This window comes from Triplophysa dalaica, chromosome 19 (assembly GCF_015846415.1).
Source record: "Triplophysa dalaica isolate WHDGS20190420 chromosome 19, ASM1584641v1, whole genome shotgun sequence".
NCBI classification, from domain to species: Eukaryota; Metazoa; Chordata; class Actinopteri; order Cypriniformes; family Nemacheilidae; genus Triplophysa; species Triplophysa dalaica.
The window spans coordinates 18,255,185-18,273,292 of record NC_079560.1 but is presented as its reverse complement, the minus strand read 5'-3'; the positions used below and the strand labels follow the sequence as shown (position 1 = coordinate 18,273,292).

The 18,108-nt window shown below is 42.8% G+C and overlaps 1 protein-coding gene across 3 annotated transcripts in view; it reads right to left on the bottom strand.

The window, feature by feature from the left end:
• LOC130407891 (gamma-aminobutyric acid receptor subunit beta-2) overlaps positions 1 to 18,108 on the bottom strand; it is a 100,222-nt gene that overhangs the window by 24,787 nt on the left and 57,327 nt on the right. For all 3 annotated transcript variants that reach the window (XM_056731210.1, XM_056731209.1, XM_056731212.1), the window contains one exon: positions 656 to 793. In XM_056731210.1, the coding sequence (XP_056587188.1) occupies positions 656 to 793 (138 nt within the window). The remainder of the gene's footprint in view (positions 1 to 655; positions 794 to 18,108) is intronic.

The window sequence follows — 18,108 nt, the reverse complement described above, 5'->3', positions numbered from 1 at the left end:
TAATTTAAACTCTGTACACTAGTGTTAAAAATATCTAGAGTCAAAATAGATCTAATTGGTGTTGATTTGTAACTCTTTACTCTAGTGTTGAAGAAAAGTAACACTTTGTGTTGTTGACCAGTGCTTTTTTTTTTCAATTCCACATTATTAGAACTCTACTATAGTGTTGAGCAAGCAACACTTTCAAGAGTGTTGTTTAAACTCTGCAAATATTGGGACAAAATGTACACTCGTTCGGAGTTGATTCTAACTCTATTAGAGTTGAATTAAGACTGTTCATTTAGCTGTGTAGGGATTATGTAAATCAGGATGAGTGCAAATAAGATTACAAATTAGTGTTTAACATAATATTTCCTGAATCTACGAGACAGGTAACGAGGACATAGTATACTTTACTGGCTCTATAGCTCTGTTGTGACTCCGATATGATCCTGGTACCTGAACTTTCTTTTTTAAATCATTTGACTGTAATTTGATCAATACAATATTTAAACAATTCAGTCATACCTATTTTTGGTTTTTATATATAAGAATAACATCCTATCACCAAAAGCACAGAAGAAGTGTAAGTGTATGTAGTTTTAGAGAGTTGCTATGGAGAATAAACTGTTAAAAATCTTGTATCATGTTTTAAGAGTATCTTAGTTTTGATTACCTGTAGAGAAAACCACATTCTTAGAGATCAGATTGTAGTCCACAATGGAGAACTGAGGAAGCTCTATCCCTTCAACCCCTGTAACTGCATGATTTCCACCGCGCCAATAAAACTCAATATCATCTGTTGTGTAACCATCTGAAAGAGAGACAGAAAGATACATATCGATTTATCTGTAAATTATAAAGAGCGAAGAAATTAAGGTGAACAAATAATGTACCCTGCATCACCACAATGTACTGGTGATACTTCTCATTGCATGGTGCTTTAAAAAGTAACTATTGTAGTACACAATAAAAAAATACTTATTTAGTTATGTCTTATACTAGTTAAATTATAATATTTTACATATTATTGTTTTAATGGACTATTTCAGCATAGAAATTAAATTGGCCTGTATTTCACTCACCCTCAAGCCATCCCATGTGTAGGGGCCTATGAAAGCCATTTTATTTTATTTTCTAAATTCTGTTTAAATCTTTCCCAAATTCCGTTTTTATTTTTCTGGATACCGTGTTTTCTATCTTTTACTGTACAATAGTAATTAATATATTTCCCATATAAAATAATACTTCAGTTAATTATAATATTTACTTATAAACTATTTTTAAAAATCTACAGTGGATTTTTTGAACTTTATAGGTGTCACGGTTTCGTCTGTATCCATGTCTGTTTTCTCCTGTATTTCCCATGGGCTCCCTTTCCCATAATGGCCCACGGTCCCGCAACTGTGTTGTCTTTGTTAGTATTTCCGCAAGTATAATTATTTTATTTACTTTTGAAATTTGACCGTTGCTCAGCTCCCATGGCATCATGGGATAGAAAAGTGTCATTCCAATCCACACTCACAAATGTCTCCGGAAGTTGTAGACCATCTGGGTATTTCTCGCCTACTCTTTTTTTGCATCCTGAGGTTTCGGACATACAAAAGACTCTGCCATGGCCTTGGTATGGACGGAACCTAACGTCACCACAACCATTGCACTAGAAGCAGGGTTGCGCTTCCCCGGTTTGGTGGCCAAGAGCTTAAGTACCGGGATGGCCACTCCAGACCGGTACGGCCACTCCAGACCGATACTGCACCCCCCCAAAAAATTCCAGTGTGGGCCCGCCGGTCGTCCTTCCCACCCAGACGCATGCCACCACCACTGTCAAGGTGTCCACAATGGTGACCTCAGGCAAAACAGCTGGGACTGAGCTGGAGGGTCCTGAGGAGGGGTCAGGGGATGCCACTAGCGAGGGCTCCGAGAAGCACATAGGCGTGGGTTCTGGGAGCTCTGGAAGGCCGGACATGACCGGCTCGAGTACCTCTGGAAGGCCGGACAGGACCGGCTGGGAGGACACTGAAGGGCGGATGGGACCGGCTTGGAAACCTCTGGAAGGCCGGACAGGACCGGCTGAAAGTTCTATAGAGCGTACTGTTTTAACACATGAGGTTTAAAGTTTAGAAACAATTATGCATTACATAAAAGACAACCATTCTACTTCCAGTTTAGATAACATTCATAAAATGTATGGGTTTTATGCTGGTTTAGCTTTATGCTTAGTTTTTGCATTTTACCTGAAACTTTCTCTGTATCAGTTATTATATACAAGCTTACATTAATAGATCACATTTTGATAATAGAATATCTTTATTGTCATGCCACAGCTGCATAAAAAGACATTTTACTGAACTACACATAAAAAAGTACACACTTAGAACAAAGATATGGATGACTGCACAAGTATTACAAAGAGAAATTGTACACAGAAATGTCTGAGTATAAACTTATATAATCATGATATCTTTATTTACATTACAATTTGTACAAATAAAACCAAATTAATGTATCCACAGCGTTAAATTTTTTCTTTAGCAGCAATTAGCTAATGCTAGCGCTTTCACCAATAGACCATTTGATCTTCAGTAGCTGACTTGTTGTGGCTCAATCTCTCTAAAGTGATGACAAACTACAAGTTAATGTTTAAATCCTTACGTTAAAGTAAATCCAAGCTCAGAACATGATTAAATCTCTGAAGCTCCGTAAAACGGGACACAGCCATGCCTGAAGCAACCACAGTCATGTTTGTATTTAAACGCTGCAGGTCATGACTAAACTAAAGTTTTGTATTATAGCACCTGCTACTTGTTTAATATATATTATTTTGACAATACAATGTATTTCACTAATCTATGTTACACGTTAATTCCCCCCAAAATGAGCGCTGGTAAAGCAAATTTGCTATGGGTGAATACCACCCGGAAGATTTCCCGCCCCCTGAGATTTTACCGCAAATACGTTGGCAGCACTCGAGTCTATTGATCCGTTAGCTGTGCTTAGGACATTTACGAGAGGGGTCATCCTTTATCTAAGATGAAGTCAAGCAATGCCTATTTATCTATCGCTGACATTGCTTCCTTGTGTCTACCTAGTAGACTATTTACGCTTAATAATTGGTTAATGTCATGGTGTATTGAACAGAAGCTGCTCTTTGTAAATAATTTTGATCTGTTTTGGGAGCAACCAAGGCTTTTCCACCCCGACGGGCTGCACCCCAGCAGCATTGGAGTGGAAATTCTGTCTGACAACATCTCAAAAACGCTACGCACCATATGACTAGTAAGTACAAACTTTAACCATAGTCTGTGTTCCTCTCACCCAACTGTTAAGAATGTTACTGTTAAGAATGTTACTGCTTCCAAATGCATAGAGACTGTGTCTGTCCCCCGAATAATACAACCAAATAATAATTTATGTAAAAGTCAGATAAAAAACCTTATCGTGATTAAACCAAAAGACAATATATTTAATGAGCAAAACCAATGCCTAAAGTTTGGGCTACTTAATATTACATCACTAAATCCAAAGGCAGTTATTGTAAATGAAAAGATCACAGACAAAAGTTTTGATATACTATGGCTGACTTTCTCACCGTAACTGAGAGAACAAAGCGTTCATTTAAATCATTTGAAGTGCTTGCGTTGAACATAAATTGTTCCAAACAAAAGTAAAAAAACATTGCTTTCTCTTACATTGGCTACTGTGTATAGACCCCCTGGGCCTTACACTAATTTTCTGATAGAGTTCGCAGACTTCATATCGGACCTATTGGTTAACGCGATAAAGTACTGATTGTCTGAGATTTTAATATCCACTTAGATAGTGCTAACGATCCATTAGCAGTGGCCTTTAAAGAGCTACTACACTCTTTTGGTATAACACAATACATCAATAGACCTACTCATCGACTTAGTCATACACTAGATTTGATTATATCTCACAAAGCCGATCAAACCAATATCGATATTATACCTCAACGCGAAAATGTTTCCGATCACCATCTTATAACATGTATACTGCGCACTGCAGAAATCAGTTGTATATCTCGTTATCGACAGGGTAGAACAATCACCTCAACTACTAAAGATAGTTTCATAAGGAACCTGCCAGATCTGACTCCTTTAATAACCTTGCCAACAAATATAGAATCGCTCAACGACATGACCAGCAACATGCGCACTATTTTCCCTAATACATTAGAAGCAGTCGCACCTATGAAGTCAAAAAAGATTAATGAAAAGATCATAGCACCATGGTACAATAGCACCACTCGCGCCCTAAAAAGAGAAACCCGTAAACTGGAGCGCAAATGGAAACAAACCCAATTAGAGGTCTTCAATTTTGCATGTAAAGAGAGTGCAAACTCCTACAAAAAGGCACTAAAAGCAGCAAAAGCTTTGCACCTCCGTTACCTCATAGAAAATAACAAAAACGATCCAAGGTTTTTATTTAGTACAATTGCTAAATTAACAAACAAACAGACTTCACCTGGCCTGGCTATTCCGCCGCACCTTGGTAGCAATGAATTTATGATTTTTTTTTGCGGAGAAAATTGATCAAATACAAGACAACATAGCTTAAACCAAACCTCCAACTGTGTCTGAAGAATAAGTATCGACCATCACCCAAAAAGAAAAGCTACAGTATTTTTCTCTTACAAGTCAGGAAGATTTAATTAAACTTATTGCAACATCCAAACCGACAACATGCTTATTAGACCCCATTGCGACTACCCTATTAAAAGAGCTACTACCTGTTGCAATTGAGCCCATTTATAACAGTATTAACTCATCAATCAATCTAGGACATGTCCCAGGACCCTTTAAGCTGGCTGTAATTAAGCCTCTTATCAAAAACCAAATTAGACCCCAACGAACTTGGAAGCCGATTTCAAACCGATTTCAAATCTCCCGTACTTGTCTAAAATACTAGAAAAAGTAGTGTCCACTTAGTTGTGTACTTTCCTACAAAATAATGACAAACAAAAAGTTTCAGTCTGGCTTAGTTTCAGTCTGGCTTTAGACCGCATCATAGCACTGAAACTGCGCTCGTTAGAATTACAAATTACCTTCTTATCACATCAGATAAAGCAAACATCTCACTCTTAGTCCTCCTTGACCTTAGTGCCGCTTTCGATACTGTAGACCATAATACTACTAGATCGTTTACAACAGGGGTTCTCAACCTTATGCAAGCTGGGCCCCCCAAAAGCTGGTTCATTGCCACACCACACAACCTTGGATGGATGGAAGGATGGATGGCCGGCCGGCTGGCTATTATCTTTAGGCCCACATTATTATTATTATTATCATCATCAGTAGCGGTAGGTAGGCCTATTATCATTACTAGGCTATTGTTATAATTGGCAGTAGAACCAAACTCCTAATGCGAGCTTGCAGACATTATTATTATTATTATGAGTAGTAGTATGCCTATCATCATTACTAGGCTATTGCAATATAATTATATGAGGTTACATGCTTTATTGTTGTTGTTGTTGTTATTATTATTATTATCATCAGTATAGGCCTATTATCATTACTAGGCTATTGCTATAACTGGGAATTGGCACCAGACCTCTGATATTAATGTATGCTTTATTATTGTTATTATTACTAGGCCTAATAGTAGGTATCATCTGCATTTTGTAACAGAAGCTTGCAGGTACGTGATGTTAATGTGAGACCTGAGCCTGCTTTGCCTTGCAAAGATCCCCAATTCTTGGCTCAATGTTTGATAAACATGGTCTCAAATCATCCTCGATTTGTGCACGATTGCGGTATTTCGTTTTGAGTGCAGTCATTTTTGAGAATCCTGCCTCACACAGATATGTCGACGCGAAAGGAAGGAGAATCTTCAAGGCGACGTCAAAGAGTTCAGGATATTCCTTCATCAATGCTGCCCAGAATGACGAAGGAGGGCTGGAGTTAAAGAGTTCCTTCTGTCTACTGTCACTCTTCAGCTCAATAAGCTGTTCCTGCATATCATTGATAGCTCGTCTGCTGTGCACACAAACGGATCTCGAACCCACGCAAAAGAGCGATAATCCTCTTTAAAGTACGTCGCAAATTGGTTTCTCATTTCTCATGTGCTCAGACGCTGTTTGAAATAGGGAGGAGAAATCGTGTGACGTGCCTGCATCAGTGACAAAGTCTGCAAGGAGCAAAATATGAGTTCTGCGGCCTTGCAAAGACAGGTTGAGGCCATTCAAGCGGTCAAATATATCGACCAAATAGGACAGAGACGCAAGCCACATACTGTCATCCAGATGCTTCGCCAGATCTGATTTGATTTCTGTCAAAAACCACTTCACCTCCTCTCGCAGCTCATACAACCGCTGTAACACCCGCCCCCTGGAGAGCCAGCTAACTTCAGTGTGCAGAAGCAGCTGTTCGTGCCCTGACCCCATCTCCTGGCAGAGGACCCCAAACAAGCGAGAGTTTAACGGCCGGGATTTGATAAGATTTATCATTTTCACGGATTGGTTCAGCACGGAGTCAAAAAGTACCGGTATTTTTTTAGCAGCTAGTGCTTCGCGATGGACCATGCAATGTGTCCATTTCACAAGTGGAGCTACTAGCTAAACGCGAGCAGCTAGGCCACGCTCACGCCCCGTCATTGCCTGCGTACCATCCGTGCATAGGCCAACGCATCGGTCCCAAGCCAAACCATTTTCAAGGATAAAAATATTAAGGACATTGAAAATGGCTTCTCTTGTAGTGTGCAACTGAAGAGGCCGGCAAAACAGGACATCCTCCTCAATCGCCTTGTCCCGCAGATACCTGACATACAGTTGTGTTCAAAATTATTCAACCCCCACTGAAATTGATTGTTTTGGTCGGTTTGAAATTGATTATGATCATTCAGTCATCCTGCTTACAATTAAATCAAAGAGGCACGTGTAGGTCAGACAAATATAACATAACATTTATAATGAAATAACCACAAATGTCTTTTCTGAGCTCACATCATTATCAGTTTTATTCAACCCCCAAGTGACATTCAATCTTAGTACTTAGTACAACATCCTTTTACAGTTATAACAGCTTTTAAACGTGAAGCATAGCTTGACACAAGTGTCTTCAGCGATCTACGGGTATCTTCGCCCATTCATCATGGGCAAAAGCCTCCAGTTCTGTCACATTCTTAGGCTTGCGCACTGCAACTGCTTTCTTTAAGTCCCACCAGAGGTTCTCAATCGGTTTTAAGTCTGGTGACTGCGATGGCCACTTCAAAATGTTCCAGCCTTTAATCTGCAACCATGCTCTAGTGGATTTGGAGGTATGCTTGGGATCATTGTCCTGTTGAAAGGTCCAACGTCTTCCAAGCCTCAGGTTTGTGACGGACTGCATCACATTGTCATCCAATATCTCCTGGTACCGAAGAGAATTCATGGTACCTTGCACACGCTGAAGCCTCCCAGTACCTGCAGAAGCAAAACAGCCCCAAAGCATGATTGACCCCCCGCCATGCTTCACAGTCGGCAAGGTGTTCTTTTCTTCATAGGCCTTGTTCTTCCTCCTCCAAACATAGCGTTGATCCATGGGCCCAAACAGTTCTAATTTTGTTTCATCAGTCCACAGAACACTATCCCAAAACTTCTGTGGTTTGTCCACATGACTTTTGGCATACTGCAGTCGACTCTTCTTATTCTTTGGGGACAGCAAGGGGGTGCGGTGCGCCTGGGAGTTCTGGCATGGAGGCCGTCATTACGCAGGGTGCTCCGTATGGTCTGAGCAGAAACTTCAGTACCCACATCTGACAAATCTTTTCTCAGTTCCTCAGCAGTCACACGGGGACTTTTCCCACTCTACGCTTCAGGTAGCGCACAGCAGTCGAAGTCATCATCTTCTTTCTGTCACGACCAGGTAGCGTTTCAACAGTGCCCTTTGCCTTGAATTTGCGAATGATGCTTCCTATGGTGTCTCTTGGTATGTTTAACATCTTTGCAATCTTCTTATAGCCATTGCCCTTCCTGTGAAGAGTAATCACCTGTTCTCTTGTCTTCCTGGACCATTCTCTTGACCTCACCATGTTTGTAACCACACCAGTAAATGTCTAGAAGGAGCTGAGTATCACAGTTATTTTAAAGCTGCCTAATTGGGGCTTATTAGGCTTTATTGCTGCTCCCTGATATCCACAGGTATTTTCAATACCTGATTGAAAACACTTCATTGAACCTCTGTTCTTCAGAGTGGTAGTCTTTAAGGGGTTGAATAATTATGTCAATGAAGAATTCACAAAAGAAACATTTACTACTGTATTACAAAACTAATTGATGTCATTTTAGTTGCATATGGTTCTTTAAGAAGTCCTTGTAGGATTTCATTCTGAATACAATTACAAATGTACACTAAATTCCCTAAAACCATTTACAGCATTGGGGGTTGAATAATTTTGAACACAACTGTATCTAAAGAACTGAATGGCTGTCAGGATCGGGAAACGAACTCGGGTCTCTGGCGTGACGAGTCCCCGACTCCACCACTGAGCCACAGGAGGGGCACGAAAGACAATGTGGGAGAACACAATTTCAGGCAGAGACAAAGGCGATGGTACGGGGTAAACAGTTATTTATTAAACAAAGACTGTGAAAAGATAAAACAAAACCCACGATGGGGAAAACAAGACTGAAATAAACTAGAAACAAAAACAAGAACAAGGACAAGGACTAACTTAACTAAGAAACAAACACTTGAACAACAATAGACTACACTTACTAAGACACAGGGGTAACTGGAGAAAGGCAAGGCAAGGCAAGGCAAGTACATTCAAGAACAGGAACGAGGGACACCAAACAGGCAAGGTAAGACGTACAACGAACAGCATATAATGAACCAGCACAGGACAATGAACATGATGATGTTTTAAAGGGAACAAACACAGGATCATTAATAAGGGACAGGTGCTAGGGATTAACACTCAAGGAAAGGAAATTAACACAAACTAGGAAACAGGAGGGTAGGAACGATGACGCAGACCAGAGAGAGATGAAATCGTCTCTCTCCCACATAAAACAGAGGATCCTGTATGACAATGGCGGTCTGAAGGAATGCATTTCTCAGCCTTGAGTTAGAGATGATGCTTGCAGAGCCGTTGGACAACCTTAGAAACGTGTTGGGGATTGTTCGGCCTTGGTTGAGGTACTCCCGGAAAAATATGTAAAAATATTTGGAATATGGAGGGGGCATTGACGAGACCATAGGGCATATGTAGATATTCGTAATGTCCAGTGGATGTGATAAAGGTGGTCTTCCGCTAGTCGCCATGACGTATTCAAAGGAGGTTACTGTATACCCACCTCCGGGCTCTATATAGCTCTTCCAGAACGGATGGGATGAGATGAAGGGGGTGTCTTAACTTGACAGTGATGCGTTTGAGAGCTCTGTAATCCATAACGGGCCACATGTCTCCATCCTGGAGAAAAAGCTGGATGCAGCTGGGGAAGTGGATGGCTGGATATACCATTGGCAAAGCGCCTCTTCTATGTACTCCTCTATGGCATTCTGTTCGGGTATGGAAAGGGAGTAGATATAAACTCTGGGCACTGGTTCATCTGGAATCCAGGTCAATGGTGGTGAGGTGGCAGTTTGGAGGCTCGTTGGGGGCAAAAGACGTCAATTGAGGGGGTATAAATCTATGTTTTCAAAGGGGCTCTCGGTGGACGTAGAATTTACAGAGATTACTGGACTGGAAGGAACAGGTCAAGGCATGTGTGGAAAACATCTCAGGAAACACTTCTTACCCCACTTCAGGACTTCCCCTTTGGACCATGAGAGAACTGAGTTATGGGTGATGAGCCAGGGATGCCCCAAAACTCAGGTGGGTCTTAGGCAGCTAGTTTCGACCATGTCCAATGTTACACCGTCACGAAAAATATGGGAATCACAAAATTATGTTTCTGGAATGTTATATGGTACATTTTTGGAACTGAGGCTATACACACTCATGTGGTTTTATTTGAAAACGCATCATTTTCTATCTTTGGCCTTTCGTCCACACTGATTTTTTTTTGTAGACGAAAACTGAGCTTTTCGAAAACGCACTCGAATGCGGATAGTGTGGATGAGGAAAATGTAGGGGTTTAAAAACGATAATGTGTTTAAAGTCATGTGAGGCAGTTGTGTTGGCTGCTCTCCTGTTTGATAACATTAATGTAAGTCCGTTGCAGCGAGCACCCCTATGTCTGTGTTGTCAGGCCCTCCGACCCGCATCCAGCCCTGTCCAGCCAGCCCTCCGACCGGCGTCCAGCCGTGTGTTAGCCGCCAATCCAGTCCGTGTGTCAGCCGCCAATCCAGTCCGCGTGTCAGCTGCCAATCCAGTCCGTGTGTCAGCCGGCAATCCAGTCCGTGTATCAGCTGGAAATTTAGTTTTTCCCCTTGGACTCTTGTTACCCCCCTAATGTTTTATGGGTATTGTTTTATCTTCTTCCTCTGTTTTTTTTGCCTGGTAATAGTTTCTCTTGTCTTATTTGTGCCTTGAGGAGCATCAGGTTGCTGCTCCTTAAGGCGGGGTTCTGTCATGATTCAGCCTCACCATGTCAGGTATTTCTTGGTTTTGAGGCGGAATCAGACATGATCCCTTGTTTTAGGTTGGAGAGTGATTATTTTGGCACCTATTGGTTGCCATACTCTCTCTCCGGTCTTGTAATTGTTCCTGCCCTCCTGCTTCCTAGTTAGTGTTTATTAGTTTATCCCCTGCACCTGTCCAGTCTTGATTTGGTTCCTTTTGTATTGACCTCGTGTCTCGTGTCTCTTGTCTTGTGCTGGTTCATTGTTTGTCTCTTGTGTGTCCCATCTGGGTGAGTTCTTGTTCCCTGGTGTTACGTTAGTCTAGTTTATTGTAGTTTAATGTCAAGTGTCATGTGTGCCACACTGTGTTCTGAGAAGCCTCTGTGGAATTCACTTAAAGAAACTGCAAAATTTGAGAAACTTGAAAGAGAGGAGCTTTAAAAAAGGCAAAAGCAATAAAACAAAAGTTCAAAGAATTATCAGAGGATAATTTCAATTGAATATCCCAGGGAGAACCTTTATCAATTTGACTTCAAATGGTTGTCAAGACTTGATCAAGGTGCTGTAAATCATAATATTAGGGTCCATTTGTACAACAATTTCTTACAATGTTAAATGGGTGAAAATATGAAGTTCCTACCCACACTAAAATTGGTTTAATGTATATGCACGCCAATATGTTTAAGATTAATTTTACATTAAATCAGTGTTATGGTTTAAATGTCAAAACGATATGGGATGTATATCACATTGAAATTTGTGATTTGCGTGTTTGATATATAAGGTAAAATATTTATTCTTTGTCAGCCCGATTAAGTTTAAGTAGCATTTATTTTCATAAATGGGTCCTGATTTGCCAAATCTCCTTTTAAAAAGTGTTCCAGTGGGCAATTGATGTTGAAAAACTTGATCAAATATTGATTTAAAAAAAATCATTGACACAATGTTTGAGGAAGAAATGCAGTCACTTAGATAATTTAGAAATTATCAGGTTTTATATTTTGCATTACAAACCGATCTAATGCCCATTTGATGAGAGCGTTCTCTGCTGTGTAGCACCACACCTGCAGATGACGCTTTGCTAGTAGTGACGGGTGCTTCTGCTTCGGACAGAAGTCTTCCAGAGAATCCTTAAACTAACTGTGAACTTATGTCAAGCTCTTATTCTGTTACTTTTTTCAGGTGGGTTAATGTGTTAACATGTGTTTCAATGAATTGTGACTTTGTGCAATGACTTTTTTTGGTACACGTGCTAAAAACAGGTCAATAAATATATTTATAGCACATGTGCGATACAATTTTGCATGAGCGTGAGACAGGACTGCTTGTTTGTGTGATTATGGTTATATTTGTTTGTGTCATGAATGAAGGATCTGGTCGGACCAAAGGTGTTCATTTGGGCATCGTAAAACACCATGGGCTCTCAGCAGGAATCTAACCGACGCCAGCAAGTCTGATCTAACTGCCCTCTATTACAGCATCCCTCATTTGACCAGGATAGATTCCAATACACTCCCCTGGACTTCATAGGAGTCCCAACGGGGAGGACCGAGTGCTCCCCCAAGCGAGAAGACCATATGGGCCAAAAGGGATGCAGCAACTAGTTTCATTCCTCTTGAATTTGTCTTTCTTTCTCCTTAACCATAAAAGAATGGTCTAAATGGGTATACACCAACATTGTATGCTTGTCCCCATGTTATTCATGGGAGTTTCAACTCAGTTATGCTCCTTCCTCCAAAGGAATGACATTAATGAAGAATTCCAGTCTTGATTTCGAGCATATCACAGTATAGAGACTGCTTTGATCAGAGAATCTTGCCGCTGTACTCGATAGTTATCTGTCATTTGAGAGCCATGTCGCCAACACCTGTAAAATTGCATTTTTCCATTTTAAGAATATATCTAAACTACGTCATATGCTGTCACTGTCAGATGCAGAGAAATTAATTCATGCATTCATGACATCAAGAATAGAGGACTGTAATGCACTTTTAGGTGGTTGCCCTGCAGGCCTATTAAAATAACTGCAACTGGTTCAAAACGCCGCAGCTCGAATTCTTACGCGTACAAAAAAGTATGAGCATATAACCCCGGTTCTGTCAACCTTGCACTGGTTACCTATAAAGCATCGCATTAACTTTAAGATCTTGCTTATTACCTATAAAGCCCTACATGGTCTAGCGCCGCAGTATTTGAATGAGCTTCTATTGTATTACTATCCTACACGTGCATTACGCTCTCAGGCGTCCTGTCAGTTGGTAATACCTAGAATTCCAAAATCAAGTGCAGGTGGTAGATCCTTTTCTTATCTAGCGCTTAAACTTTGGAATATTCTTCCCTGCACTGTCCGGGAGGCAAACACACTCTGTCAGTTTAAATCTAGACTAAAGACGCATCTTTTCAATCTTGCATACACTACACTTCCATAATATTAATCCTCAGAGGATCTAGGCTGCATTATTTAGATCAACCGGAACCAGGAACTTATCCAACAACAGATGATGTACTTGTTGCATCAAAGAGTGCAGAACAGTACTCTACTCTCAGCCAGTCTTGCCTCTTTGTTCCAAGGTTACCGCAGGATGCAGTTCATGCCCAGACCTGATGGCAGAGCTGAGAATGGGAAGCGGTGACCTGACAAGAGCTGAGATGATGGAGCTGGATAAAGGACGCGGCAACTTGACACAATATTTCTACAACACTTCACATGCTATTAGATTGTTAATGATAATCTTAAATCTATAATTTACCTTATTAGTAAGTTTATTTATTTTTATTTAGCCTTGTTGTGCAAGCACTGTTGAGCTTGTGCAGAGGCAGCAGCTTTTGCCAGAGGGGAACTGGAATCCCCTGGTTGGGCCTGGGTTCTCCTGTGGCTTTTTTTCTCGATTGGAGTTTTGGGTTCCTCGCCACCGTTTGCATATTGTTTTGCAATATTTTGCACTAATAGCACTTCCCCAGTGGCCCTTACAGTACCGGGCAGCTTCTGGCTGTTAGAGAAACAAGGCTCCCCCTGTGAAGGCTGGTGGCTTTCCACCTTTTCAATGCTCTGGGACCCCACTTGAGGAAGTATGCTTTGGTTCCTTAATACTGCCTTCATTTTGAAGTAGAAATCAGACACTTATTCTGCTAGAAAATGGTATGGGTCAGGATCCTATGTGCACCTTGTGCTTGCGAGGAGACGGTTTTGCAGCTATAAAGTTTAGCAGATCTGAGCGATGATTTCAGCATTTTTCAGTCTACATTGGAATAAGTTATCGTACTAAAGCAGCTATTTTATAAGTCATGATGAAAGAACACAGCACAGCTGACATATATGACAATATTTTGCTAGTTGACACAATTCTATTTTTAAGACGCTGTAACTGGATATATTTACTTTGTTCTGTAAATGCAGCTTTGTTTGCCTGGTTGTAACATTTATCACAAAATATTCAGTTGATATTTACCAAGATCAACGTTACATGATCACTGAATGAAACAAGTGACCAGGAGTATTTAACTTCATTTGACACTATCTCTTTATATGCAATATTAAATAAGCTATTTCATGCACTTGTGCTTGATCATAAGAAAATGCTCAAATGCATCAGAGAATTCGATTGAAATATACCACATTAGTAGAACTATCTTGGTGCTGTTAAACAGCCCCCTTTCTGTTGGTCGGTGAACTGCCCGCACTGCGCACTGTGAAAGCAGTTTCTACGGCCCTGTAGTCCGGTACGGCAAGCAGCGAGGGTGATGTGAGGATTAGTGTGAATGTAATCCTTCAGCCACTGCCTCGCGGACCGTTCGCACCTCGTCTCGTCTGACTGTTCCCCAAGAGACTGTGCCACCATCTCGTTCCTCAACCACATATCGGAAACAGTGCGTGATGATGAGATGTCCCTTGCAGCATCGGGGGGTGACTTACGGCACAATCTAGATTCCTGTCCAAAGCGTATAGGTTTCGGCATCTCTGGTGTCGAGCTTACACTGCTGAGGGCCAAGCTGCCCCCTCTCTCCACGCTATGGCCATCCTACAGGTCCAGGCCAAGGTATTAAGAGAGCTCCACGAGTGTAAGACTGTCCCAGCTCTTATGCAGGAACTCCGCACTGCCACAGACCTCGCTCAAGGGCACCCAAGGTGACCGTGTGGGCCCTGGGTCGGACGATGTCCACACTTATGGTCCAAGAGAGACACCTCTGGCCGAACCTTACACAGATGAGTGACGCCGAGATGGTCTGCCTCCTCGACGTACCCATCTTGCGAGAGGGGACTGTTTGGTGATACTGTCTAGCAGCAGTTCTCGACAGTAAAGAAGCAGACCGAGGCTATCTCTCTCGTCAGTCCACGCCTAAATGGAAGATGGCGTGCAGCATTCGTTTACCTTTTGTTCTTAAGATCCTGAGAGACTCTCACGACTACAGCAGAGGATGATACAGGTTGTGGCATAAGGGACACAATGTCGAGAGACCGACAGAAAGGGAACGTCTTGGTTACGTCTGTAACCTCAGTTGCCTGATGGAGGAAACAAGATGATATGTCCCTTATGCCACAACCTGTATCGTCGAGCCGACAGATGGGGTTCCTATGGAAAACGCCACAACGTTGTATCGTGACACAATCTCTAGGGAAGCGACGGTAGCAGGCCTGGGCGTGTCAGCACGAGGCTTTCGCAAAACTGTAACCTTCTAGTGTGATGGTCAGGGGGTTCCAGTCCTTTCTTGGAGAAAGATGGGTACACCCTGACCGGTATCTTTTCACGGATGGAGGCCTTACCTCTCTACTGGTGAGAGGCCATCTGGATTGGGTTAACACCAGGTGAGCACGACTTCTACTATCTGAACCAGACGCTCGCTGACTACACTCTGGCAATTTCTCGTCAGGTAACACTTTTTTGTCAACCAAACATGCACAAATGAAGTCAAGCAGCTCAAGCTTTTTAAGACCCTTCCGCAATGTTACATCAACGTTATAGTGCTTGGCCACACTATGCAACTGTTTAATATTCAACGCCGCAAGCAAAACCACTGAAGGTGCATCAAAAAACACCTCAAGTTTACTCATTATTACACTTAAATTACAATTCACCAATTAACAATCAAATTCGCCTATAGTCAACAAACACCCAATAGCAATACATCTAACCAAATCAACATAACGAAGCCTATATCTCAACGTCTTTCGGGTTACTAAACAATTCCAACCACACAAATTAAATCGGGAGAAGCGGAATGCAGTTTACGTTGCAGGACACAAACGGATTTCCCCCTTAAACATTTACCCCCCTACTATTCTGACCTATATTCACCCTAAGTCCAAGAACAAGGCTCATTTACTCACCAATACCGATGGAATCGTACTGTCCCGACAAAAGTCAATTCAGCCGGTGCTCCACGGCGGTGCCCTCGTTCAGACTTCAGTGACCAGCAACCTAAACCCACAACGCCGAAGCGCACTAATTGGGGATGAAACAGGCTCCGTAAAATGTCATCCTGCAACATAAATCAACCTACAAACACACTTCGCCACTCAAACTAAACAAACAAAATATGGTTGGTTAAATTTCTCTAATCTGCGGAAATACTCCCAATTTTTTCCAAACCCAAAACTAACATTCAGTTCATTAACTGAACACTCGATGCGGAACTCCCCAGCAAACAAAGACAGCGCGTGCCAGCTGATCTGAATACTACCATCAGCTGATCACCGTTACGCTTGATTCACAAAAATGTGAACCAATGACGTAGCACTACACACGCAACTAGGCTTACTCAGTATTGCGAATTATAGTAGTCTACTTACAATTCGGGATCCAAATGGCCAGACGAGCCCCCATATGTCACGACTACCTGGCTCACAGTAGCAATGACATAAGGGAGACCACACCGTTTATACAGTTAAACCAAAAGTAATTTTTTAAACATTAAATTATACGATGTAATTATAATTTAAATCATTACATGTATAAAAATCAGTAAATGAGAAGCACAAGAAAACAAATCAAAAGTGAAGTGCAGATCAGTACAATGTATAGACTATATGTTATGCACAAACGACAAAAAGAGTAGGATGGTGCTACCGTCAGCCTGACGGCCAGAGCAAAGCAAAAGAAGCGCAGCCAGAGCAACCGGAGCCCAGAGCAACTGGCAGTAGAGGTTTTTAAACCGTTCCGCCAATCAGCTGCCACCAGATGGACCGGAAACAGACAGCTCCCCCTTCAGCCTGGGAGGAGAGAGTCGGCCCAATCACTTTCTCTTCAATGGTGGAGTGAGCACACCCAGCACGGCAAAGCCGGGCGTGACATTGGGCATAGCCCAACCTGCAGCTCTGCAAATGGCTACCAGTGAAGGCGCCTCTGGCCAGTGCCCAGGAGGTGGCTATACCCCGTGTGGAGTGAGCCCGAACTGCCAAAGGACACGGGAGCTGTCACTGCATCCACGATCCAGTGCGCCAGTCTCTGTTTGAAGACAGCCCTCCACTTCTGCTGTTCCCCGAAACAAACAAAGAGTGGTCAGAGCTCCTGAAGCTCTGCGTGCGGTTCAAGTAGAGGCGCAGTGCGCGTACTGGACCCAACACGGATGCCCCGAAACTTGGGAGGGTATCTGGCAAACTGGATCGAGTAGCCAAGACGGACTGTCCTCAGTAGCCACCGAGACAGTGTGTGCAGCTCTTGCCAAGCTCCCAGGGACTGAGACAGGGGGACCAAGGGGACGGTCTGCTTCACCATTCCCACAAGGGGTGGTTCGTCGGCTGGCGGAGCTAACCACATCTCGCCGGGTGGACCCCGGAGAGAAGATTGTAAGATTGGGAAAACACACTGTAGGTTTGAGAGTACTGGCAGCTGTAATATGTGTTCGACCTTACGTCTCGCCAGTGATGCCGAAGTCTTACACGCTTCTTACACGGTAGGCGTGGCCGATTCCTCCAGGTGGCAGCCGTCTGTTGCCAAAGGTGCACCGCAACCGCATGTTCCACCTGGGGGATATCGACGTAACCTTTGGCTGCCCCACCATCGAGGGAAGTAAGGGAGCTAGAACTGGTTAGAAGTGGAGCGCTCCAAGTCTTGTACAGCTCTTCATGCACCTCCGGAAAGAATAGCACTGGGGGTGGGCGCGGTTTAGGATCGCATTCTGTCCCCAGGAACCACGTATCCAGCGGGCTGCCCGGGTAAGATGGTTGACATCTCCACGTCTGCTTCCTCCTGAGCTTTGTTTCCGAATACGTGACTGAGGATCTGGATGGTTTGCCACCGTCGGCTGGGAAACGGTCAGAAGAGGGAGGCGGGGTGCGAGCGGCCCGTGATCGCTTGGCTGGCGGGTTTACGCTCACAGAGGTCCCCATATCACTAACGCTGCTAGCACTAGCGGACATCGGAGCCTTATCGACCGACATCACAGCCCGGGAAGAAAACGAAGAGGTGGCTGGTTCCAGTGCGGGCAATATGTGTCTACGAAGGCTGCCTCAGCGTGCTGGACGCCCAGACACCTGATGCAGCTATCGTGTCTGTCCCCCTCCTCGATGAGGGTTCCGCACCCAAGAGAACAGTGTAGATGCGGCAATTTTCTCAAAGATTCTTAAATCTAAATGTAATCATGAGCGATAGCTCTGAAGAAAAAAAGGTAAATGAATGCT